We start from the raw sequence: 26,997 nt of genomic DNA on the forward strand, positions 1-26,997 counted from the left end.
GCTTGACTCATGGTGGTAACCTCTTAATAAAAGTTTGTTTAATTTAATTTGCTGATCCATTCCCTGACAAACTCAGAGCGGGCGAGAGCGCCGGCACTGGGGATTCTGGGCAGCGTAGTTCGCTCCCGGGGCTGCGCACGCGCACTGGCGGCCTGGCGGCCTGGCTGGGACGAGCCGGCGCCATTGCTGGACGCGTTCCCGCCGTGCCCTGCCAGCGCCCTCTGTTGTCCTCTCTTCGGCCGCCAGGTATTCCTCGCCCCGCCGTTTCCCTCCGCAGCCGCTGTCCCTGAGCAGACCCGCCCACCCCTGGGAGGACTGGGGCAGGGCCGCCGGCCTGAGTGTCGGCGCTGTCTCCTCGCGGCCTCAGCGCTGGCCAGGGCCGTGGGCTCTCGCCCTCCGCGGCCCCCTCGCCTGGCGCGGGGCGGCCGCCCCTCCCCGGAGGGCCTGGCGGGCGGCGCGGCGCTGGGCCCGGGAGCGCGGGGAGCGGGCCCCGGGCTGTCACTCGGCGAGGCGGGCCGGCCCCTGCCCGGCCTTCTCCTCCTCCTTCCAGGCCGGGGCCTTTGCTGGGGGAGAAGGCAGTTAGGGCTCGAGGGCGAGGCTGGGGGAGAATTTCCGCCCTGGCTTCTGAGCAGCCTGGGACGGACCTGGGTTTCGCCTTTGATGACCAGCGCTACCCGACAGGTGGGCGCGCTCTCGGGCCTCGGATTCACCGGAGCCAGCCTTTCCTTGCTGGTACATGTTATGGCATTCCCAGTAATCACTTGTAAATCGCTCCTCTCTCCGTGGCATGGCCGTGGATCATTGCGTTGGTTGGGAAATGCTTGAGTGGTCTGTGGCGCTGAAGTTCGCAGCAGGAACGTGGACCCATCATTATTTTAAATAATGACACGGGCTTGGCGACCACTGGCAGTGAAGTTTCTCGTGTAGTCTTGAGAAGACGGGATTTGGATGAAGTCAGAACATCCAGAAAAAATATTTGTGAAAAAAATACCCTCCAATACTCTGGAGGGTATTGGCCTAGATTTCTTCTGAATGATGTCGGAGGGGAAAGTGGGCACATAAGATGTGGATAACCTCATTTGCTAGTAAGTTAACAGAAATTGACTGTGCTCCAGTGCCTTGCCTGCAGTCACATTTCTACAGCAGCCAAGTCAAAGATTAGAATCTGGGCGTGTGGACAGCCACCCTGGAATTTTATCCTAACTAAGCTCCTATGTATGTATGAATACTACTTGTGGACTACGTGCAAAGTATGGAGAAGTAGAAAGGTGAACACCTCAATTTCAGGTCTCAGAAGTCTCCCTATCGTTTTGGCTTATTTACTTGCAGTCTTCCCCCCCTCCCCCCCCTACATTTTACACATTTCAGATCAAGCTGAATATATTGAATTTTATTTTATTTTTAAAAATTTATTTCTCTCCCCTCCCCCCCAGTTGTCTGCTCTCTCTGTCCATTCGCTGTGTGTTCTTCTGTGACTGCTTCTATCCTTATCAGTACCACCAGGAATCTGTGTTTCTTTTTGTTGCGTCATCTTGCTGCATCAGCTCTCAGTGTGTGCAGCGCCATTCTTGGGCAGGCTGCACTTTCTTTCACCCTGGGGGGCTCTCCTTTATGGGGCGCACTCCTTGTGGGTGGGGCTCTCTCCTTGTGGGTGGGGCTCTCCTATGCGGGGGATACCCCTGCATGGCAGGGCACTCCTTGTGCATCAGCACTGTGCATGGGCCAGCTGCACACGGGTCAAGGAGGCCCGGGGTTTTTACCATGGACCTCCCATGTGGTAGGCGGACGCCCTATCCACTGGGCCAAGTCTGCTTCCCTCCAATATATTGAATTTTTAAAATAACTTTTTAATTCTAATTATAAAATTTAAAAAATGTTTATTGCACTTTTTGGTTTTAAGCATAGTTGACCAGCAGTATCTATATGGCATATTGCTGAGGAGTTTATTTTCATGACTGATTTCAAAAGAAATGACTTTGTCATTCAGAATGAGTTTTAATGGTGCAGAAAACTATTTTAGTTCTTTGGGACTGAAAATGTCTTATGTTGCTCAGTGTAGGTCAGCTTTTTGTGTTTGGGAAGAAAAGTATTTTTTGTTTTTTATTTCTCTTAGCCCATTTCTTTTTCCCTGACCTTATAAAACTGTACTTCTTAATTTGGGGATGAGTGTGTAGACTTGGCCGGGGGAATCTTCCAACTCCCTGAAATAGGCATATTATGCACACATTCAGAAATCTTTGTGCATTGTTCTGGGAACAAAGTTCATAGCTTTTATAGATTCTCAAATGGGTCTGCAACCTCCCAAAAGTTAAAATCTACTGGTATTGATATTTAGTTGTTAATATTTCTTAGAACAACCTTAATTATTGTTTAATTGTATTCAGATTTGGCAGAGTATTGCTACTGAAATGTGAATGAAGTGTGGTTCCAGATACATTCATCAGGCTTGAAGCAGAAACACTGCTGAAGGAACTAATGCAGGGCCACAACTTTGCATGGGCCCCGGAGTCTTCTTGATAAAACGTAGGTAAATTTGATTTTCAAGTGTGTAAATTTACGTTCAGGAGTTAACATTAGGACAGTATCTCTCAAGGTAAGAACTTGAGTTATTTGTTGAAAATTCAGATTTCTCTGCCCCACTCCTAAAGTAGAGGTCCTGATTTAGAAGAGATGAGATGGAACCAAAGAATTTCCTTTTTAATAAGCATGCCTAGCGAATTTTGTATATCTTCAAATCTGAGACCCCTTTAATTATATGTGGGGGTTTTCTGAGAGAGGATTAATAATTTCATTAGTTTTGCTAAGTGATCCATGACCAAAATAAATGTAGAGAAACACTGGTATAAGGGAATACCACTTTTATTGGTAACCTTGAGGCTTCAATGTAAAAATCCCTGAGATAATTCTTTCTTTATTAAAGTCCTATCTCCATACTGCACTGTATTTTCTGGCAATTTCTTACTGTTTCTCTTCCAACAAAATCTTTTCACTGTGCCTAATGAAACCCCAGTGTCATGGAAAAAAGACTGCATTCTTAAGATATTCGTCTATTTCCTTGATTTGATTTGATTTAACCCCTACTTCCTTGATAACTTGAAATTTTCCTTTTATGACCATTTACTATAATAATTAGGAAATTAGTTTGGCAGCTTTAACAGATGAGATAACAGTTTTTGAACGTGAAAGTTTCTTTCTTTCTTACATGAAAATCTGAGTTAGTAGCTGTCTGGCAGTGGTGAGGGTGGGTAGGTGTAGGCTGCTTCTGATCCATTTGTTGGATCTTCTAGAAACCCAGGTTCCTTCCTTCTTATTACTCTACCATCCCCTAGAGTTCGATGACCCCCTCCCTGTGGTGGAAGTGGGCTCAGAATTGTAGTGTTTGCATTTCAGCCCCATTGGGAGGGTGAAGGAAGTGGAGGGCAACAGCTCCCTTTCAAAGATGTGGCCTGGAAGTTGCACACATCTCTTTTTCTCAGATCTCTTTTGCTGCAATTTAGTGACATGGCTACACCTGACTGCAGGGGAGGCAGGAAGATATCTCACTGTGTGGCCTAACTTCAAGGTGCTGTCAAATAGAAGAGGAGTCTGAATGTTAGAAGGCAATTAAAAGTCTGCTACATTAACCTGTTTAAGTTTTCTGCTGTTTGAGTCAGCTTTAGAAAATTTATTAGTGAAAAAATTTTTTCTTAGGGAGATTTTATTTTTATTGGCATAGCTTAAAAAGGTTTTATTTATTACAATCTCCTACTTATTTGTATTTTGGTTGTTTTTAAGATTAGTTTCTGCTTTCACCTTTATTATTTCTTCCTGTTGAAGAAACTGTATCATTTGACCTGCCATTTCCCATGGTCTTTGTTTTGTTGATTGCATCCCCATGGTATTAAATATTTTTCTGTTTCCTGTTTTTCTTGAAAATTGCTAGTTGGATCTATAGGCTTGATCATCTTTGGCTTAGATGAGTTTTGACAAGACTGCATCATAGATGGTGGTGTATTCATTCCACAGGGGGTATATAATCACAATCAAAATCTTTTTTTGTATTAGGAGTAGCTGTTGGTGTTCAATGCCTAGCTCTAGCTTAGACCCATTAATTCATTTGTTAGCTGAAATACTTGTATAAAAACAAACTTCCTCTCATCTACTGTTTGGTTCCCTTTCGTTACAAATCTTTACTAATTTTCAAGTAATTATTTCTGAACCATTGTCTAGAGATGATTAGTTAAACTTCTTTGCATTAATAGTAACCCATTGCAGTTATTATACCTTACTGACGTTCAAATTGTTCCTATTTTGGTCAGAGGGAACCTCTTCAAATTGTCTCTTGAATCTTTTTGACACAGCTCTAGAAAAATTATTTTGGTTAACCGGTGTGACCCAATATTGGAGGCTCATCTTTTAATATTTTGCCTGCATCTGGAACCAGTCATGGAAGACTCTCATGATTGTATACTTCAAATTAAAACTCAGGACCACGGGGTTATTTTTATTCTTTTCTGTCTTACACTTGTATCTCATTTATTTCACACCTGAAATCTTGGTTCTCAAGGACACAGGAGAAGATAGAATTAAAATATCACATATTTACTCATTTGCTTTTACTTCATTACACGTTTCAGAATAATAATACCAATACTTCTACCTACAGTATGATTTCTGAAAAGAGTTAAAATTTTTTTCTTACATATGCTTTCCTCCCCTCCCTTTCTTTCATTTCATTTGGTATATAATTTACATACAGTGAAATTCACCTATTGTAGCATGCAGTTCTACATGGTTTGACTAATCCATACAATCATGTAACTACCACTGCAATCAATATATAAAATAGTTCCAGCATCCAAAAAAATTGCCCATACTCCTTTGTGGTCAGTTCTTACCCCAATGCCTAGTTCTTGGCAACCCCTGACCTGTTTTCTGTCCTTATATTTCCTACCTTTTCTAGAATGCCATATAAAACCTTTTAAATCTGGTTTCTTTTACTTAGCATAATGCATTTGAGATTCATTTGCGTTGTCACACCTATCAATGGTTAGTCCCTTTTGTTGCTGAGTACTATTTCATTGTATGGATGTACCATAGCTTGTTTACCCATTTACCTGTTGAAGGACATTTCTAGTGTTTGGCTATTATAAATAAAGCCACTATAAATATTTACACATAAGTTTTTGTTTGTTCACATGTTTTCATTACACTTGTGTATATTTATGGGGTTGCTAGGTAATATGGTAAGTATATGTTTAACTTTTTAAGAAATTCCCAAATTGTTTTACAAAGTGTCTGTACTATTTTGCATTCCATTAGCAATGTATGAGAGTTTCATTTGCTTCCCATCCTTGCCTGTACTTGGTGCTGTCAGATTTTTTAAGATCCATTGTAAATTTCCCTAATATTGGGTATCTTAGGTAAAGCCTCTGTTCAAATCTTTTGCCCATTTTTAAATGACGTTTTCTTTTTATTGAATTTTGAGAGTTCTTTATGTAATCTGGATATATGCCCTTTGTCAGATATGTGATTTACAAAATATTCTTCCAGTCTGGTGGTTAACTGTACTTCACAGAGCAGAAGATTTTAATTTTGATGAAGTTCAGGATATCAATTTTTTTTCTTTTATGAATTGTGCTTTGGTGATATATCAAAGAAATCTTTGCCTAATGCAATGTCATGACATTTTCTCCTACTTTTAGATTTTACATTAATAACTCTTACAATTTTAGGTTTTACATTAAGGTCTTTGGTTCATTTTGAGGTTTTGGGTTTTTTTTTTTCCTTCTGTATATAGTGTGAGGTACTAATGAAGGTTTGTTTTTTTAGCATATGACTATCCAATTGTTCACCATTTGTTGAAAAGCTTGTCTTTTTTCCATTGAACTACCTTTGCACCTTTGTCAAAAATCAATGTAGCACTTTGTGCGGGTCTATGTCTAGACTCATTTCTTTTCCATTGATCTGTATGTCTAGCCTTTTGCCAATACTACACTGTTTTGATTACTTTACCCTAATAGTGTTTCAATTTCCTATGCTGCTTAAGCAAAGACCATTAAATGGGTTATCTTAAACAATGGGGATTATTAGGTTGGGAGACTGGGAAAAATGTCCAAATCGAGGCATCCTCAAGGTCATGCTTTCTTCCCTAAGATCAGCATTCTGGGTCGGGCTGCCGGTGATCTTGGGCTCCTCTTTCTCATGGTGAGGCCTGTGGTGGTATCTGCTGGTCTCTCCTTTCTCTTTCAGGTTTCGTTTCAGCTTCTTGCTTACTGTGGCTTTTTCTGAATTTCATTCGCTTATAAAGGACTCCAGTAATAAAATTAAGACCCATCCTGATTAAGGTGGGTCACCCCTTAACTGCAGTAGCTTCACCCAGACGTCCTATTTACAATGGGTTCATAACCACAGGAACGAATTAAATTTAAGAACATGTTTTTTTTGGGATACATACAGCTTCAAATCACCACAGTAAGTCTCCAAGTTTGTTTTTAATCTCAGCTTTTCACATTTGAGGTTTTTGTTAGATGCCTGGTAATTTTGGTTGTTCAGATGTGAGAATGCTCTACGTGTGGAACTTATCAACTGTAAGGTGATTTTTGCAGGGCTTTTTTCTTGGACTGGTCACTCTCCTCATTCTCCCGCCTGAAGATCAAGACCTGGCTGCCTGCATTTGGGAGCTGAGTGGTTGAAAACAGGCTGAGAGTCTTTGTGTTCAGTGGGACAGTCTCTTTATACCTTTATTTTTTGTGGAAATCCCACGCTTATTGTGCCTGGGTCCCCTAGGCCAAAGATTCTATTTATCCTTTCCAGACAATAAAACCTCCAGATGTCTGCTAAGTTAGGGGAGAGTGTGATTCTGACATGTAGAGAGGGGTGTAACTACTTTTGAATCAGCTTTCAACCATTCCTCCGTATTTTAGGCCTGTTTCCATAGGTAAGGGACCACTAATTTTTTAGCCTTTTGTGGATTCTGATTTTAGTGGAGCTTGTTCTTGGCTTTTCCCAATGAAGGTGGAGGTTTCAGCTTTCTCTATTCTGTCGAGTAAGTTACCACCTGTCTATCTGATACCCACCTTCACAAACGATTGTTGTTACTTTGGCCTCTCCTGTTCTCCCCATCTATGCAGTTTTATGGCTTGAAAACACATCCCTCTGATTTTAGTGGAATTTCAGAAGAGAGCAAAACTTGATGCATATGTTCAATCTACTTTTCCCAGAAGTAGCCTGTTAACTTTTCAGATCCTTTTTAGGATCATCAGTTGTTCCTACTCCCTTGCTAGCATGATCAAGAAAATACAGGCCACTGTACCCTAGGCCACTTTACCCTTGACATGACCATTATCCACTAGGCCCAACAGGTAGGGAAACAATGCAGGAACATCACTGATACACTTTCCCAGGAATACCTTCTTTTAAGACCCACTCATTTCACACCACAAGCCCTCTCTACTTTGATACTTTAATCTCCCTGGCACCTCTTCCAAAATAACTGGTGGTGGTAGAAGGAAAGACTCTTCTTTCCAGTTCCATTTTTCATTTTGACTTTAATGTTTTGGGTAGGGCTATGGACTGGCTAGTAAAGACTACACATAACACATATACACGAACTCATACTCTAATAAGGTTTACTTAAGGATGGGAGTCCTCTAATAAAGACAAGGCTATAGATTCTTAATAGAAGTAAATTGTCCATAGAAGGGAAGGTTGGATGCAGCATAATTCAGCATAGATTTTTTTTGGTACCCAAAGGCTCTAATGGGGTGGTGTAACCAGATTTTTTCTAGGTTCTTGACTATGCTGCAGAAATGAATTTCAAGAGCATGTCGGATTAATTAGGCCAGTAATTTATTAAGGCAGGAAGGGAAGAGAATGGGAGAAAATAACAGATCATGGGCCCCAGGTTGAGAGGAAGGGACTGAAAAGTGATAAGGAGGGCTGATCTACAGACTACAGTTTCCCATTATAGATTATGAATGTCCAGGTTTTACTTGCATGGCCATTATGGCAGGGGAAAAATGGCAAGAGCAGTGTGCAGAAGGCAGGAAGAAGCACCAGGACAGGGCAAAGACAAGACAGCAAAAAGCCTTCTTGTTTGCTTTTTAAACTATTAATTATCTGCCCTCCCTTTGCTAATAACACAGGAGGAGTCCCAGCTGTTGACTTTTTGACTGATTACCCCACCATCAGTCCCCTAGGAGGGCTCAGTGACAAGGCCCCTGGAGACTATCTGGTGCTTCCCTTGGCTTCTGGAGGAAATCTCATTCTGGATGGCAGAATCTCGTGAGGGTTTTCCAGCAGCCATTCTGGGGGTAATGAATGACACGTGGACTTTTTGCCAGGTTCCAGATCTGTCTATTGATTCCTTATCTTACTAGCCTGCTTCAGTGGGGGCAGGAGTAGACCTGCCTAGGAAACAGTTCTTGCAGAGCAGGATCTCACAAGATCTGGAAAGTTCAATTCTTGCTATACCATAGCCCTTTTATACTCTGGACTTGGAGCATCATTCTGGAAGGATTTATGTAACCTGCGCATTAAGGGAATGTCTATGAACACCAGGCTTTTCTTGTTTTTGAATCACACTGAGCATAAGTAAGGCTGATAATCCTTATCCAAATGCAGAAAAGCAGACTTAGTGGCCAGGGGTGCTTGAACAAGATCTCTGCCACCCTGTTTCTCCATAGCATAAAATCTTTATTAGGTATATATCTTTTCAATATAAAAGGACTTCTGCTTAATGCTTTTGTGCATTGAATTTCACTTTTCCTTATATTATTAGTGTTAATCCCTAATTCCTTTTTATTTAGGTTTGCCTGAAAGGAAAGGATAGATGAAGGTCTATTTGACTATGAGATTGGGAGAGGTGTGTCAGGTTTCTTGTATCATTTAAATTTGGAAGTCCTTGTGTTCTCTTTACATAAATCTGAGGTTTCTGAGAATTTCAGCAAATTGATTCATAACAGTAAAGGCAGGAAAAAGAGATTCTAGAACTTTCATTGTTAAATGAGTAGGTGGTTGTGGCAAAAAAAGAATGAATTCTTTCACATCACATAGCAAATTGATTTAGTGGGAGGAGTGTGTCTGCATGGTCTCGGATAAGTAGATTAATTTTCCTAAGCCTCAGTTTTCCTCTTCTGTGGAGTGGAAATAGAATGCCAGCTGGATTGTTATAAAGATTCAATGAGCTATTTTAAAAATCTCCTCGTGGAATGTCTACCCTGCTAAGGATCTTTGTCCCTCACTCATCTTGGGGACTACTGTAGTGTTCCCTTAAGGGGAATAGGGTTCATGTGAACGTTAGGATTTCTAGCATGGTGAGTCTAAGCTTTCCAAGGCAGGATTGGTTTTCATGTCTTACTTCTCTTCCTCAGATATGTCTTTGTGGGATTCCGTTCTTCCCAGAAAGGGGAACACAGAGGAAGAGATTATGACTGCTGTGGTTTTTTCAGTTGGACCTCTGGTAAGTTGGGATTTCTTCTGTTTCCGAATTACTTTCCTGGGATGAGAGCATTTCTACTTTTCCTGAAGTCTTGTGACTTTTCTACCTCTCCCACTCCCCATGTGGAAACAACCAAATTTCTTGACCCATGAACTTGAGTTCATCATAGTAAAGTAAAGGTTTTAGTCTGTAGGAGGATTCGCTATACTTACTGAACCAAATATTAGGACACCTGGTATTTCAAAGACTATCTGGGCTCTCTTTAGAGATGATAGGCAATCTCTTTAGAGACTCTTTAGAGTAAATTTTGGAAATTTACTTTTGATATTAAAATCTTCTTGTTCCCAGGAAATTTCAGTTATTTGGGGGTAGTAGAATGGAATATGTTTTTAAATTGGGAGGTTTTTTTTAGGAAGTTTTGGGAAAAGATCTATGTATACACATATACTCTTAATTCATAAGGACTGTTCCCCTTGTGCCCACTCTCAGTGATCTCCTCTTTTCTACCCATTAAGAAGTGATCAAGTTTAATAGATGACATGGAGAAAAAGAAAATGTGTAAGACACAGTGCTTCACTGTGGAGAGCTTACAAGGCATACAAAGGAAATAGTTAAATAATTTGTTGGTAGTTGCTAAGCAGTGTGATGAAAATGATCAATGCTGTGAAGGGAGGAAATGGTAAATTAGTGTAGGCTAAATTGGTCATGGAAACCTCATGGAGATAGTTAGATTCAAGTCAGTACTCATTTATAATTGGGATTTAAATAGTAGTAAAGTATTTGTTAGGGTACTACAGGTGAGTAGGGAGTTTAGGGGCAAGGCTCTGAGGGAGAAACCAATGGGTAAGCTGTCGATTCAGATTAGAAAGCTTTGGAAAATAAGCCTGGAAATTTGTTATTTAGGCTGAGTCTTTTAATCTTTTCCTGAAGGCATATGAGTGTGTGCGTGTGTATGTGTTGGAGGTGGATATCAATATGACAAAAGCTGTGCTTTACTAGTGATTTTTCAAAATAGGAGATTCAGAAGAAAGTTAATACCATTAAATCTAATTCATTATAAGTTATGATGTGTCATACTCTGTAGTAATAATCTTCTATTCTTTGTAGCCAGCATTTAGAACATGTAACTAGTTCTTAAAGCATAGCCTTGAAAAATAAATAATTATTTCATATCGGGGAGGTCATACAATATTTTTCCTTTTGTCTGGCTGATTTCACTAGCATGATGTCTTCAAGTACAGTTATAAAAATGTTCTTTCATTAATCGTAACGTGCCGCAGTAATGCAAGGTGTTATTAATAAGGTCATATATGGGAACTCTATTTTATGCATGATTTTTCTGTAAATCTACAAATTCTCTAATAAAAAATAATCTTGAAAAGATAAAAACCAAAATGTTGCCTTTGATCAGTAGACCCATCCATATTTGTCTAGTCATGTATTTTGTTCTGATCAAACTCATTTCTAATTAATAGTAATTAAGGTTCATATTATCATTGATTTTCAGGAAAATGAATATATGTACCTCTTTAGACAAGAATTCAGAAGGAGGGAACTAGACACTACACTTGATCTTAGCCAAAAGCTGAGACATGATGGAGGGGGGAACTAAGATAATATTTTTCCCAGTTGGATTTATATAAATAGTTTTATTACTCACATTATATTCATAATATTTATCTACTTTAGGTTTTGTGCCACTTTAAAAATTACATTTCATTTATAAAATCATGCTCTCGTGGCAAAATAGTTTATATTTTATTAGAGAAGTTGTGAGTTTACAAAACAAATCATGTATAACATACAGGATTCCCATATATCACCTTACCACCAACACTTTACATTGTTGTAGAATATTTGTTACAAGTGATGAAAGAGCGTCATCAAAATGTTATTGCTAGCTATAGTCCATAGCTCACATTTGGTGTGTTTTTCCCATAAGCAATATAATTTTTAAGGTTTGTATGAAAACAATATTATGGGAGGTTCCTCAAATATTTGCTAAATGGCTACTTGACACTCAAATGGGTTTTCAGTTGTTTAAGAACTATGTTGTTAGTAGCTTTTGAATATTATTCTTGAATAAGACAAATACTTTCTGAAAAAGAGATTTCATCCCAAATGAAAAAGGAGGATTATATAGTGTCTGAAGGCCTTTATTGTACGTTTATATTGTTTGGTAATTATGCTATATCAAAAGTTCTCTGTTAAAAGCTGCCTTTAAAAATTATACAATTATATATATATCAGCATGTGTATGTTTATTATTGTCTCAAACAAGATGAAAGATTACCATCAGTTGTTAATGATGGGACCTTAATTTCAGCCCTAAATCAAACAATAAAAGCGGCCCTCCATGTACACCCCCATCCACAGTGGTGCTTGTTGAGGCTCTGCTGTAGGTCATAGGCAGCCTGTCACTGACAGATCTTGTGTATTCCTTCAGAATTCTGAAGCTACCCAGCCAGATGAAGATCTTCAGTGTCAAACAGAAGAACCAGAATTGGTAAAGGTAGTACCTAGCATTGCATGTAAAAGGAAACAAAGAGAAAGAGCCTCTTTTTACTGTCCCCTAATTCTTAATGTTCTAGTCCATTATAGGTTTACAGTGCATACAATATTGCTTATTAGGTGTGGTATCCCCAAGGCTGGCAGCACCAATCTGACAGCTTTCATTTCTCTCAGAACTGACAGCCCTAATTTGATAGTCGCATCATAATTGCTGATGATAAGTATTGAATTCTGTCATCTAATAGTCTGATTCTTGCTCTGATTTATGAGACCCAATGCTATTAAAAATACCAAAAAATACATCAACATTAAGGGAAATATTTTTAAGGTGAGTTTAAATTAGTTTAGATTTTTTATTTTACTATATTGGCTAAGTTTACTTTCTTATTGTGAGTTAGAAACCACCTGATCTTTCCAGAAAAAATTATCTAAAACTTAGAAATAAGGCAAAAGATAAATGTATGCCCTTTCATTCTCATATTCAACTATTGTCTCACCAGCCTTTCTCCGGGTCATCTGACATAGAAAGAAGTGGCTACATTGTTTGACTTATTATTTCCTATTGATTTATATCCAGGCCCTCAAGATGTTAACTTGTAGAACACTGATAAATTACAAAGTTATGGCTGATCTTGAGACTCTGTATAATCAAGAAGTGATGACTAAGGCAGAATTCCAAATGGCCTGCTTAAGAATAGAAGGTGTGCTCCAACATACATGCACAGAGCCCTTCAGAAAATATTGAGAGACTTGTAAGTCCAGGTGTGCCCCAACATACATGCACAGAGCCCTTCAGAAAATATTGAGAGACTTGTAAGTCCAGGTGTGCTCTAACATACATGCACAGAGCTCTTCAGAAAATATTGAGAGACTTGTAAGTCCAGGTGTGCTCTAACATACATGCACAGAGCTCTTCAGAAAATATTGAGAGGCTTATAAGTCCAGGTGTGCTCCAACATACATGCACAGAGCCCTTCAGAAAATATTGAGAGGCTTGTAAGTCCAGGTGTGCTCTAACATACATGCACAGAGCTCTTCAGAAAATATTGAGAGACTTGTAAGTCCAGGTGTGCTCTAACATACATGCACAGAGCTCTTCAGAAAATATTGAGAGGCTTATAAGTCCAGGTGTGCTCCAACATACATGCACAGAGCCCTTCAGAAAATATTGAGAGACTTATAAGTCCAGAGCATGTAAAGAAATATTTTCCCAATAAGTAGCTAATCACTAAGTTAACCAAAGAGTGATTTCAGTGGCTACACATAAAGAATACAGACTTTACAGACTTAGTCCAGGAAAATCACTAAACCTTGGAGAGGGGGAAAACTCTAATTTCCGGAGTTGCCACATCATGTTATTTGAAACATCCTGTTTTCAACAAATAAATTATAAAATGTGTGTGTACACACACACATATAGGAAAGTATGGCTGAAACACAATAAAAAACAAAAAACAAAAGCAATCCATAGAAACTTCCTGAGAAAGCTAAGGCATTGTACTTACCAGACAAAGACTTTAAATCAGCTATTACAAATGTGTTTAAAAAATTAAAGGAACTATGTCACCTAGAGGTGAGAGCTGAGGGACTTAAAAGGTCTTTCCTGGGACTTAGCTTTTGGTGATGGGGAAAAAAAAGTCCCAGTAAATTTGTATAATTTGTGTTACATCTGAAGTGACCAATGCTAACATTCTGAACTGTCATCATGCCCCACACTAGCCATTATTTTTAGCAGAATTATATAAAGCATGTTTCACAGACTTTGGATCCAAATAAATCGATTTAAACAGTTTGACATGCATAAATATCTAAATGGCAGAAAATCACCCCAGAGGAAGTCTTATTCCTTTAGATGTAGAACGTACCATAGCCTGATTTGATCTAACTTTTGAGACCTTTTCCTGATTAATTAGGGCTCTTCAGTTAGCTCACTAGTTTACTCAGTTCACTACCTTATAGCTTACAGTTGTAAGCAGAAAGAGTTGTCTGATGAATCCCATTTATCTTGCCTGTCTTCAAAAATTGTCAACTCAGGGACAGTCATATTTCCTCTCTAATCCACCCTTTCTCACTAATTATTTTGAAGCAAGTGCAAACCATACTATCTCATCTATAAATATTTCATTATATATTTCTAATAGATTATTTTTTAAAATAGTAGGTATAATTTGACTGTTAGTAGTAACCCTTCATGTCATCAAATATCTAGTTAATACTTGTTTTCCCAGTTGATTCATATGTTTTAGGTCACCTTCAAGAGGTTTCCCCTCTAGCTCCTTCTTTTTCCTATAATCATTTATTCAAGAAATTAGGTCATTTATACTTTAGAGCTACACTATCCAATACAGTAGTCACCAACCACATGTAGTTATTGAGTATTGGAAATGCAACTAGTCCAAATTGAGATGTGCTGTAAATTTTTAAAAACATCAGCCTTTATGCAAAAAAGAATGTAAAATACCTCATTAACAATTTTACATGATTATAAAAATTATAATATTTTGAATATATTGAATTAAATAAAATTACTGTTAAAATAAATTTCATCCGTTTCTTTTTGTTTTTTTCAAAGTAGCCATCAGAAAATTAAAAATTATGTATGTAGCTTGCATTTTATTTCTATTGTACAGTATGGCTTTAGAATTTCCCACAGCCTGGATTTTACTAATTACATCCCCATGTGTTTATTTAACATGCCCCTCTGTTCCCTATATTTCCTTTATATTGTTAGTTTTGAAGGCTTGAATAGATTCAGCTTTTGATTTGTTTTTGTTCTGAAGGAGAATATTTCTTATTGGTAGTATATACACCGACTGGGGTACATAGTGTCCAATTGAGTCCTAATCTGGTACGTTGGCAGCCACTGATAATCATTGCCTAGATCCTTTAGTTCATTAGAAGTTGCAAAGTGGTCATGTTCTAATTCTGTTATTCCTTCTTCATTTATTAGTCTGAGTACTTCCATAAGGAGAATTATCTTCTTATCAAATATTTGATTATATTATTATATAGTTAACATAAGAAAGGAAGGACAAAAGGTTGATTCTTTCTTTTTATTTACCAGTTTCCAAACATCCTCCAAATATGATAAATGAGTTCTTATTTAAGTATCATTTTCAACTCCTGAATTTAAATGTATTAGGTATTTTTCAAATCCATTGCAGTTATTATACTTACTGATGCTCAGATCGTCCCATCATTTACTTGAGTCTTAGACATAACCCCAGTGTTCTTTGATAGCTTCCTTGCTTTTTAGTATGACAGAATGTTCCTGGTTCCTTTTTCTGGGACGTATTATTTAGAGGCCACAATCTGGGTTGCATAATGCTCCTGGATTGCTTTTTGTTCCTAGGTCTTTTCAGTGGATGAAGCTAGGAAATATTTTTTTAATGTTTTTTTCTTTTATTTTTCCTTCAAGATGAAACAGTTCATATGATTATAATTATGCTTCCAATTCAAATTCAGAACTACCGTGTTTTTACCTAATCTTATCAATATTATTACGTCTATATCTTCTTTCTCCCATGCCAATTTACTAGTTTTCAGTGACTTCAATATAATTACCAATTTACTCTATCTGACACCACACACACAACACTTAGCATCAGCATCACTACCACCAACAATATGATTATTCACTGAGAACAGTTAATTTTTTAGCAGTTCTTTTTTTCCTCAGGGTATATGTCACTGGGAATATGTAGTTAAATTACTGTGTTTTAAAGGCACCCCAGAGAGTTCTTCTTGAATGGATATGTCACCAACTGGCTTCGTTTTACTTTTAACTTTTAGTGTTTCTTTTTAAATTTAAAATTTTTGTTTTATACTAATGGAGAGTATTTACATGGTTGAAAAGATCACTTCTACAAAACAAATATTCAAGAGTCTGGTTTCTTTTCTAGTTCCCACAATTTTCCCTCCTTGCCCCATAGATAACCATAAAATTTTTTTGTGGGTCATTCTTCCATTTTTTAAATACATATCCTTACCAAAGATATTCCCCAAAGTCCCATGCTTTCTTATTTTTCTTTCTCAGAGAGGGAATTTATAGGATTCTACTTAGACCATTTTAATTACAAACTATCTTTTATCAAGCCATGTTCTACATATTAGTAATGAAAGATAGCTGATAATATAGATAAGCCTGGGTTATCCATAACCCAGAAAAGATAATTTGGATAAAAACTACTAGTTGAAAAGACTTTCTAGGGAAGCAGGAAACAATCCTTTTTGATGCCAGATAATATAGTAGAAACAGTATATACTTTTTTAATCAGAGAATTGTGGGTTTACAGAGCAATCATACATAAAATACAGGATTCCCATATATTACCCTATTAACACCTTGCATTGGTGTGGACCATCTGTTACAATTGATTAAAGCCCATTTTTATAATTGTACTATTAACTATAGTCCATGTCTTAGGGTTCACTATTTATGTAGGTCCATGGAATTTAAAAGATTTTTATTCTGTTACCTATGTACAACTCACCTAACATTTCTCCTCCTAACCACATTCAGTTATATACTTCAGTGCTGCCAACCATGTTCACAGTGTTATTATTATTATTATTATTTTAAAGATTTATTTATTTATTTGATTTCTCCCCCTCCCCTGGTTGTCTGTTCTTGGTGTCTATTGGCTGCGTCTTGTTTCTTTGTCCGCTTCTGTTGTCGTCAGCGGCACGGGAAGTGTGGGCGGCGCCATTCCTGGGCAGGCTGCTCTTTCTTTTCACGCTGGGCGGCTTTCCTCACAGGCGCACTCCTTGCGCGTGGGGCTCCCCCACGCGGGGGACACCCTTGCATGGCACGGCACTCCTTGCGGGCATCAGCGCTGCGCATGGCCAGCTCCACACGGGTCAAGGAGGCCCGGGGTTTGAACCGCGGACCTCCCATATGGTAGACGGACGCCCTAACCACTGGGCCAAAGTCCGTTTCCCTGTTCACAGTGTTATGCTTCCATCACTGCCACCCATTACCAAAACATTTCCTTTCATCCCCAATGTGTTGATGTTATAGGAAGCAGGTGTAAATTAGTCTGAAAAAATCCTGCTAACAACTGAAACTCTGAAAATGGAATGGGCTTCCTCTTCATATTTTGAACTCTTTTAACTGGAGAGATTCGTACATTCTAGATGGATGAGCTGGTTGATCTCCATAATCGTTTGGTGATTCTGATTTCTGGAGTTCTTCTGCAGCTTTTTATGTATTATTTTGCCTAATATGTCTTGTATAGTACCCGGGCAATCCCATTATATTTGTTTTAGGACTCAGTAACGTTTAAGGATGTAGCTATAGATTTCACATTGGAGGAGTGGAGGCTGATGGACCCTACACAGAGGAACCTGCACAAGGATGTGATGCTAGAGAATTACAGGAATCTGGTCTCCCTGGGTAAGGTTAACTTCTCTTCTGTGTTTCTGTATCTGTCTGTTTAAGCAGGTTTGACAAAAATAGAGAGGCTCTAATACTTAACTGACTTTTGGTTCAAAGTTTAGGCACCAAAATCTCATAATCATGAGGACACATTGTTGGATGTTATGCTATTCCTTATCTCAACTAAAGACTCTGGTCATTGTAGAGTAAGAAATACGTTATTTCATTGGAATATTGGAGATTGTTGACAGTCCTCCAAATATAGAACCAGTCTTTTCTACACACTTCAATAAATGGAAGTAATTATTAATATCAGTGTAAAGAGGAAAGAATGCGTTCATTTCTTTTCTAAACTTAAATTATCCCCATGATTTTTTTTTTACCACATCAAGTCTTGGATCATAGTGTTAAAATCCTTTGAGATGCCTTTTTTAATTTATTTTTTAGGTACCAGGGGCCAGGGATTGAACCTGGAACTTTGTATGTGGGAAGCCAGTGCTCAAGCATTGAGCCACATTGGCTCCCCTGAGTTGGTTCCTTTGCTTGTTTTGCTTGTTTGTTTTTGTTTTTTCTAGGAGGCATTGGGAACCAAACCCAGGACCTCTCTTGTAGGAAGCAGGCACTCAACTGCTTGAGCCACATTTGCTCCCTGAAATGTCTTTTAAATTCTCTAGGGTACAAGTATACATTAGCATGTTCTGCTCTGCTATCCAATATGGCAGTCACTAGCCACTTGTGGCTTTTGAGCACTTTAAATTTAGATAATGCAACTGAGGAAATGAATTTTAAATTTTATTTAATTTTAATTATCTTAAATTCAAATATAAATAGCCACATGTGGCTAATAGCAACTGTATTAAACAGTGCAGCCCTGGGACTCCCAAAAGTAGCCACTCTACACAGATGATTAAGAATGAGACTGAAGTTGAGAGTAGTTTGCACTCACAGCCACAGTGAAATCCCAATGATTTGTCTCTGACAGGGCTTGCAGTTTCCAAACCAGACATGATATCTCATTTGGAGGATGGGAAAGGACCGTGGGTGCTAGTAAGAGAAATTTCAAGAGCTCCCTATTCAGGTGAGTGAATAAGAACCAGGAGAAGGGATTTATTTCAATGAATAAGTCTAGGATGGAGCAGAACATCTGAAATATTTTTCTTTTGGTAACTTTACTCAAAGCTGTCTGAGGGAAAAAAGATATCTTCTCTCTCTTCCTCTCTCCCTGTCCCTTTCTACTAATTGCCCCCACCCTCTCAGTTCTCTAATTTTGGTTCCCATTCAATACTACTCTGCGTTTTCGGGGCCATGACTTGCATAGTTACCCCTTCATTCCTTCTTCATTCAAGCATGTATAAAATGTTCACTCTAGGTAATTTTAAGTTTTACTCATTTCTTTCACCATTTTCTTTCTTTTTTTAAAAAAGTTTGCCAAACATGGAATTCTTTTGTTTTATTTTTTTAAAATTTATTTTTAATTTTTATTTCTCTCCCCTTTCCCTATTGTCTGCTCTCTGTGTCCATTTGCTGTGTGTGTTCTGTGTCCACTTTGCATTCTTGTCAGTGGCACCGGAATCTGTGTCTCTTTTTGTTGCGTTATCTTGCTGCATCAGCTCTGTGTGTGTGGCACTACTCCTGGGCAGGCTGCACTTTGTTCGCATGGGGAGGCTCTCCTTGCAGGGCGCACTCCTTGCGTGTGGGGCTCCCCTACGCAGGGGACACCCCTGTGTGGCACAGCACTCCTTGCGTGCATCAACACTATGTGTGGGCCAGCTCACCACGTGGGTCAGGAGGCACAGGGTTTGAACCCTGGACCTCCCATATGGTAGGCAGATGCTCTTATCAGTTGAGCCAAATCCACTTCCCCTCTTTCTCCATTTTCTAACACCACTTCTTTAGTTTTCCTGAAAATGCTTTCTTCTTAATACTTTTAAGTTAAAGCCATTTACTCATTGTTTTAACTTTCTTCACCTGCATGTGTGTCAAAACTTTGGGGGAACCCTCTTCCTGTCCTCTAGGTTCTTAATCAATTCAGAGTACAAACTAGGAATTAATTGAAAATCAGAATTCATTTAATAAATATTTTTTGAACATATATATGCTGTAAATTTGGACTACAGTAATAAAATAAGATGGACCAGGTCCCTGCACTCCTGAAGATTTAATTCTGAGAAATAGATAATTAACAAATAATACATGTTAAATACTGGTTGCAATAAGTTTTACCTATGAGATACATTAAGGGATATGAAAGAGTAATTGAGAATGGGGTGAGTTTGCCTCCTTTAGATCATTGGGTGGTCACGAAAGGCTTCTGAGGTGGTGACACGTCAACTGAGACTTGAAAGGTCAGAAGAAGCAAGTAATGGGAAGAGAAGGAGAGGAACATTCCAGGTAAAGGAAACAGCGATGCAAAGGACCTGATAACAGAAAATAATGTAATGTGTTCTAGAAATTAAGAGGAAGCTGCTGCAACTAAAGCATAACTTGAGGGGAAGGAAGACTGGTGTAAAATAAGATTAGAGAATTAGATAGGAGCCCACCCATATAGGGCTTTGTAGATGATGGTAAGGAATTTGAATTTTAAGTACGTGGGAAAACATTGAAAGATTTTAATTAAGGATTTTAGATGACAGCATTTAAGAGGTTATTACAGTAGCTTAGCACATATGAAGATAATTAGGGTGATGGTTTAGTGACAAAGGAAAAAGGAATGAATTCTAGTTCATTTGGGTATTGAGTTTATTATGAGGCCATCCATAACTTCCTTACATATTCCATGTATTTTTATATATCAAATACTATGTGTTTTTAAAGAATGAATAAATGGTACTGGAGGAGATTTAGAGATGATGTTTTTCTTTATTCCATGTGAATAGGAACAGAGAAATGGGGCAGCAGCTAGAGAAAAGCATGGAGTCAAGAAAAAAAAACTTCTATTTTTGATGGGAGTTCTTATGGCATGTTTGAAAGCTGACAGGAATGTCCAAAAGAGAAGCAAAATCAATGTTGCAAGACAGATGACCTCTGAAGGACTAAAGTCTTTGAGATAATTAAAGGGGTAGAATCTAGAATGGAAAAGAAAAGGTTTATCTCTGATATACAGTGCAGCTACTTCCTCTGTTGTAACACAAGGAAACATGGAGAAAATGGGTACAGATGTAGCTCAGCTGGTGGCGGGATTTTCAAGGCATTCATTCCATTAAGATAGCTTCTCTGTTCTCAGTAAAATAGTAGGCAAGATCATCAGCTTATAGAGAGGGGGAGAGAGATGTGAGAGGAAAAGTTGTATTTTTTATGGTACATAGAATTCAACAGAGAAGCCATCTTGATCTGAAACATTTATTGTGGAAGGTGTTTAATTACAACTTCTATTCCTTTAGTAGTTTTAGGACTGTTCATATTTTCATTAAATTTTGTTTCCATTTAGTAAGTTATGTTTAATCTAGGAATTGGTCCATTTATCTAAATTTTAAATTTATTGGCAAATATATCCTCTGTTTATCTTTTAAATGTCTGAATGGATCTGAAATAATGTCTCTCTCATTCCTAATTTGAATTTTTGTGCCTTCTCTCTTTTGTCTGAGTTGGTCATGCCAGGGTTTATCAGTCTTATTTGTCTTTAAAATTTTTTTTTTTTTTTTTTTTTTTACTTTTTACATACTTTCCTACAGTATTTTCTGTTTCATTACTTTGTGCTCTTATCTTTAAATGAACTTCAGAGTTCAGGCACTAAAAATTCATAATTTTACTTTCTTAGGGTTTAATTTGCTGATCTTTTCTAACTTCTTTAGTTGGATGTTTTACATCATTGATTTTCAGCCATTCTTTTTCTAATAATGTATCTAGGGCTATCAGGACATATCACTTGTATTTATTAAGTAGCATCATCATAATTATTGAGTTCAAAATAGTTGATAATTTCAAACATTGTCATGTCTTTTGACTCTAGGGATTTTTGAAAGAGCTTTCTTAATTTTTTACCATATGGAACTTTTCTAATGATATTGTTATCTTTAATTCTTCCGTGGTCAGAGAACTTATTTTATGTGATTTCAGTCTTTTCAAATTTCTTAAAACTTGCTCTATAGCAACTATTATAAACATCTTATATGCCTGTGTAAATAATGTGTAGTCTGTAGGTATTGAATACAGTGTTCTAGATAAGTCAATAGGTCATGTTTGCTAATCATGCTATTAAAATCTTTTATGTACTTATTGTCAGTTTATTCTATCAGTTACTGATAAAGGTTTTTTAGTTTCCAAGCATTAGTACATATTTGTTTGTTATTTTAGTTCCATCAAATTTTGCTTTATATATTTTGAAGCTGATATATTAGGTAAATACAAAGAACTGTTACATCTTCCCAGTAAATAGGACATTTTATTTTATGAACAGTCTCCTTTATCTATGATAATACTTTCTATCTAAACTCCAACACTTTCTTTTGGTTCTTGTGTGTGTGGTTTATCTTTTCTCATCAGTTCACTGTCATCTTGTCTATATTCTTATATTTTATGTGTTTGTCTTATAATATCATATTCTGAGATTTTTTTCCTCCTTTTCAAACCAATCTGACAGTCTTTTGTTGTTTATAGTATTTAGTTAATTTATATTAATGTAATTATATAATGTGTAAATCTACCTCTTAACTATTTTCTGTGTCTCATGTTTTCTGTGTTCTTTTTATCACCATTCATGCTTAACTTTAGATTTAAAATCTTTTATTTCTTAGTCTTTGTTTTATCATTTACTCTTCTCTTTTCTCCTATCACGTTAATTATAAATTCTTATTTGTTAAGTGGTTAACCTAGAGATTAAAGCACATTGAGTCAGCAGAGTCAAATATATAAATTTTTCCCTCTTCCCAAACAATGCAAGGATCTTAGATCAGTTTATCCCATTTACCTCACATGTTATTGACATTATGTATTTAAATTATATATATATGTCAGATCCCATAAGACATTATTATTAACTGCCAATTTTCAAGCAGTTAAAGCCATGTATTCATTTTAGGCCAGTTTTCCATTTTACTATTCTACTTAGTGAGGTCTCCCCACCTGAGGAAATAGAAGTCATTTGATTTTTCTCTCACCCACCACAGGCTTGGAGACTAAACTGGAAACCAAGGATGCAGTACCAATAGAGGATATTTCTGAAGATATATCACAGGGGACCATAATGGAGAGACTCACAGAGAGTGGTCTATGGGATTCCAGTTTGGGAGGATCATGGAAATGGAATGACAGGATACTGAGATTGCAAAATGGCCAGGAGAGTCATTTGAATCAAAGAATAGGTACATACAAGAAAACTCCCACTGGCCACAGGGGCTTTAGTTTTGAATCTATTCTTTTCCAAGAATCAGTGGAGTCCTACAGCAAATGGCCAACATATAAGAAACATTTCACAGACAATTTAGATGTGATTAAAAATACCCATTTGAGAAAGAAAGTTTGCAAGGATACTGAGGGCAATAAAGGCATAATGCAGGCTTCAGAACTTACTTCCGAAAAGAAAATAAATAAAGAAAAACCATATAAATGTACTACATGTGAAAAAGCCTTTCGTTATAGGTCATTACTGATTAAACACCAGATAACTCATACTAAAGAAAAACCTTATGAATGTAAGGAATGTGGGAAAATGTTCAGTCAGCTTTCATATCTTAGCCAACATAAAAAAATTCACAGCGGAGAAAAACCCTATAAGTGTAATGAATGTGGAAAGGCCTTCATTGCTTCTTCATCTCTTATGGTACATCAGAGAATTCATACTAAAGAGAAACCTTATCAGTGCAATGTCTGTGGAAAATCCTTTAGCCAGTGTGCCCGCCTTAATCAGCATCAGAGAATTCAAACTGGGGAGAAACCTTATAAATGTAGTGAGTGTGGGAAAGCTTTTAGTGATAAGTCAAAACTTGCAAGACATAAAGAAACTCACACTGGAGAAAAACCCTACAAATGTAATGATTGTGGGAAAGCTTTTAGGAATAAGTCATATCTTAGTGTACATCAAAAGACCCATACTGAAGAGAAACCATATAAATGCAATGAGTGTGGGAAGTCTTTCAAGAATACCACAATTTTTAATGTTCATCAGAGAATTCACACTGGAGAGAAACCTTTCAGGTGTAATGAATGTGGGAAAGCCTATAGAAGTAATTCAAGCCTCATTGTACATATAAGAACTCATACTGGGGAAAAACCCTATGAATGTAATGAATGTGGGAAAGCATTCAACCGAATAGCAAATTTCAGAGAACATCAGAGAATCCATACAGGGGAAAAACCATATAAATGTAATGAATGTGGGAAGGCATTCATTAATTATTCATACCTTACTGTACATAACAGAATGCATACTGGAGAGAAACCATATACATGTAATGAATGTGGAAAGGCCTTCGTACGGTCTTCATCTCTTATTATACATCAGCGAATTCATACTGAAGAGAAACCTTATCTATGTAATGAATGTGGGGAATCTTTCAGAATAAAATCACATTTAACTGTACATCAGAGGATTCATACTGGAGAGAAACCATATAAATGTACTGACTGTGAGAGGGCATTTACCAAAATGGTAAATCTCAAGGAGCATCAGAAAATTCATACTGGAGTGAAACCATACAAATGTTATGATTGTGGAAAATCATTCAGGACTAAGTCATATCTTATTGTACATCAGAGGACCCATACTGGAGAAAAACCATATAAGTGTAATGAATGTGAGAAAGCTTTTACTAATACATCACAGCTTACTGTGCATCAAAGAAGGCATACTGGAGAGAAACCCTATAAATGTAATGAATGTGGGAAAGTTTTCACAAGTAACTCAAGCTTTAATCTTCATCAAAGAACACATACTGGAGAGAAACCATTTAAATGTAGTGATTGTGGGAAAGCATTTAGCCAGATGGTACATGTCACAGAACATCAGAAAATCCACAGTGGAGAGAAACCTTATAAATGTGATGTCTGTGGGAAAGCTTTCAGGAGGGGTTCATACCTTACAGTGCATTGGAGAACACATACTGGAGAAAAACCCTATACGTGTAAGGAATGTGGAAAAGGTTGTATTACTCTATCACAGCTAACTCTACATCAGAGAATTCACACTGGGGAGAGACCCTATAAATGTGAAGATTGTGGAAAAGCCTTCAGGACTAACTCAGACTTTACTGTACATCTGAGGATGCACACTGGAGAAAAACCCTATAAATGTAATAAATGTGGAAAAGCCTTCAGGAGTAGCTCAAGCCTTACTGTACATCAAAGAATACATCAGAGAGAAACTCAGTTTATATAGAGAAAAAGGATTCATTTAGATGTCAGCTCCACAGGAAAAATCTTAGGAGCTATATATTTTCATGAACATGGGAAAATTCTCTAGAGTAATTCACCAGAAATACACACTGAAGTGATATAAACTTAATGAATGTGGAAATTGATTTAGCCATATTAATCTTTGAAGTTATAAGAAAATTCACACTAGAGAAAAATAATGGACAAATGAAAGCCTTCAGGTTCATACTTTTTTAATTCAACATGTTATCTTCTGTGGATTGCCTAACAAAATTTTTTTGCCTATTTTTCTGTTGGTTTGTCAGTCTTATTATAAATCTCTGGATACTCTGTATATGTTAATCCATCATGTGTTGCATATATTTTTCTCAGTTAACATTTGTCTTTATACATTTTTTATATAGCAAAGGAAGCCACAAAGTTATTTTATAGTAAAATATTTATATCTTTTCCATTTTAGATTCTTGATTTGCTCTTTTAGATAGAAGGTTCTCATTAATCTTTAGGTTATACATGGTATCCTTAATTTAGTTTTAAGATTTTGATTATTTTTTTTTATACTAAAGTCTTTAATCCATCTGTACTAGGATGGCTATTCATAGAAAAACAACTCCAATTATATATGAGAAGATCTTCAACCTAAATAGTGCTCAGGGAAATACAAATTAAAATATCAATGAGATGTCACTTGAGCCTTATTGAGTTGTTAAAATCAGATCTTTTGCTACTGGAGTTTGATAAATGGTGCACTCTTTCAGAAAGGTTGGGTCAACTTATATTTGCACCAGCAATTCAGCAATATACATTGAAAATTTAAAAATATACATAATCTTTGACTTAGGAGTCTCACTTCTGGGAACTTATCCCATTGAAATAAAAGCTTCAACACATAATACATAAAATTAGGATGTTTATTGTAATATTGCTTTTAGAGGCAAAAAACCCCACTGTAAACAAATTTAATACACATCAATAGGGTAGGAATTGAATAAATTGTGATATATCCATACTATGGGTTAACATGGAAGTCATTAAAAAATGAGATCTATGCCTAGATGACTTCAAGGAGTTTCCACAATGTTCTAACAAGTAGTTTCTTTTATTACAGAGCTGTGTATATATTTAAAATTTCATTTTTTCCTAAAATAATGACCAGCCCTATATATGTATGTGTGTGTGCATGAGAGAGAGAGAGATATTAGATGAGCATTGAGAGATGTATGGAGGTAGGCGCCAGTATGTTAATATTGGTTACATTGAGGGGAGGCAGAAAATGGGAAGTGGGAGATACAGGGGAAAAATCCATTAAAACTGTAAAACGAGAAAATGTAAATGTAGTATGTATGGTATAAAACAATGTAAAATGTATTTGTATTTTTGAGGAAGATGAATGAAGGTATGTTCTCTAAAAAGATGATTGTTTCAAGGTTGGTAGACTGTCTTGTGTTTTTATTTATTTTCTGTGCTTTTCTTATTTTTAAAGTTTTCCTTTGAAATAAACGTAATATTTACATAAACAGGGAAAATTTATTTTGCTTGTGAAACTTATTTATTGAGCACCTCCGATGCACCAGGAACTTTACTAGGGGCTGGATATACATTACGGTGTGGGTGTGGGGGATGAGCGGTTGGATATTGGAACCTCATGGATCCAAGAGTATAGGAATTGGTTCTGATGCTCACCTAGATCCCAAAGAAGTACCCAGCACCTCACTCCCCTCATCCCGAGAATTTCCTTTGGAGGAGGGTGCAAACAAAGATGATGGAAATTCCAGTAGATTAAAAATATATCTGGGACTTTTGTCCAGGCTGTATACCAGGAAACTGCAAACCATTTTCAATGTGGCATTTCAACATGACAAAGGTCACAACATCTAAAAATTTTTTGCATGTACTTTGAAAGAAACCCTTACCTTCTATAGGCAAGAGTTGTTTTCTGAAAACCAAACCCAGAGTCTTATCCTGTGAATGACTAAATTACAATGCAAGTTGAATTCCCTATCTCACAAGGTTTATTTGCTGTTAAAGTGAAGCATTGTTTCAGAAGGAATGGGATCCTGAAAACTGGAGTGGGGACGTATGTACAGATCCAATATAACTGGGAATATTGAACTCCTTTAGGCTGCTGAGTCGTCATTGCTAATAGAATCAACCTTTCTATACCCTGTCTGAGAAATCAACTCTCTCTTGTCTGATGAACCTGTAATGGTATCCACTGTGATAGCTGACTTGCAAAACACTAATGATTCTCTTCAGAACCCACTGCTTTTCTCTCAACACTATAATTAGACTGAAGTCCCAGCAGGCTGTGAAAGTTGAAGTACAAAATGTGACCCCTGCTGCCACACATTTCTGGGACTGTTCTCGAATTGGGAATCAG

At 37.2% G+C, this 26,997-nt stretch overlaps 1 protein-coding gene across 8 annotated transcripts; it reads left to right on the forward strand.

The window, feature by feature from the left end:
- Positions 1 to 139: 139 nt before the first annotated feature.
- Positions 140 to 26,143, forward strand: ZNF624 (zinc finger protein 624). 8 transcript variants are annotated; one of them, XM_058283430.1, is made up of 7 exons: positions 142 to 246; positions 2,385 to 2,523; positions 9,354 to 9,442; positions 11,868 to 11,933; positions 17,201 to 17,327; positions 18,292 to 18,387; positions 22,415 to 26,143. In XM_058283430.1, the coding sequence occupies exons 2-7, from the start codon at positions 2,496 to 2,498 to the stop codon at positions 24,619 to 24,621; spliced, it is 2,613 nt and encodes an 870-aa protein (XP_058139413.1). In that variant the 5' UTR covers positions 142 to 246; positions 2,385 to 2,495; the 3' UTR covers positions 24,622 to 26,143. The 8 variants fall into 8 exon arrangements, with proteins under 8 accessions (XP_004446585.3, XP_071066400.1, XP_071066402.1 ...); XM_071210297.1 differs by having other exon boundaries at positions 11,868 to 11,927; XM_071210298.1 differs by having other exon boundaries at positions 161 to 246; positions 2,385 to 2,527.
- The last annotated feature ends 854 nt before the right edge of the window (positions 26,144 to 26,997 follow it).

This window comes from Dasypus novemcinctus, chromosome 21 (genome assembly GCF_030445035.2).
Source record: "Dasypus novemcinctus isolate mDasNov1 chromosome 21, mDasNov1.1.hap2, whole genome shotgun sequence".
NCBI classification, from domain to species: domain Eukaryota; kingdom Metazoa; phylum Chordata; class Mammalia; order Cingulata; family Dasypodidae; genus Dasypus; species Dasypus novemcinctus.

Bases quoted from the DNA above. Each gene is read 5' to 3' on its own strand.
- ZNF624 (XM_058283430.1), top strand. From the start codon at position 2,496: ATGGGCCCCGGAGTCTTCTTGATAAAAC. The intron at 2,524-9,353 runs GTAGGTAAATTT...TCTCTTCCTCAG, and splicing joins CGGAGTCTTCTTGATAAAAC to ATATGTCTTTGTGGGATTCC. The intron at 17,328-18,291 runs GTAAGGTTAACT...TGTCTCTGACAG, and splicing joins CAGGAATCTGGTCTCCCTGG to GGCTTGCAGTTTCCAAACCA.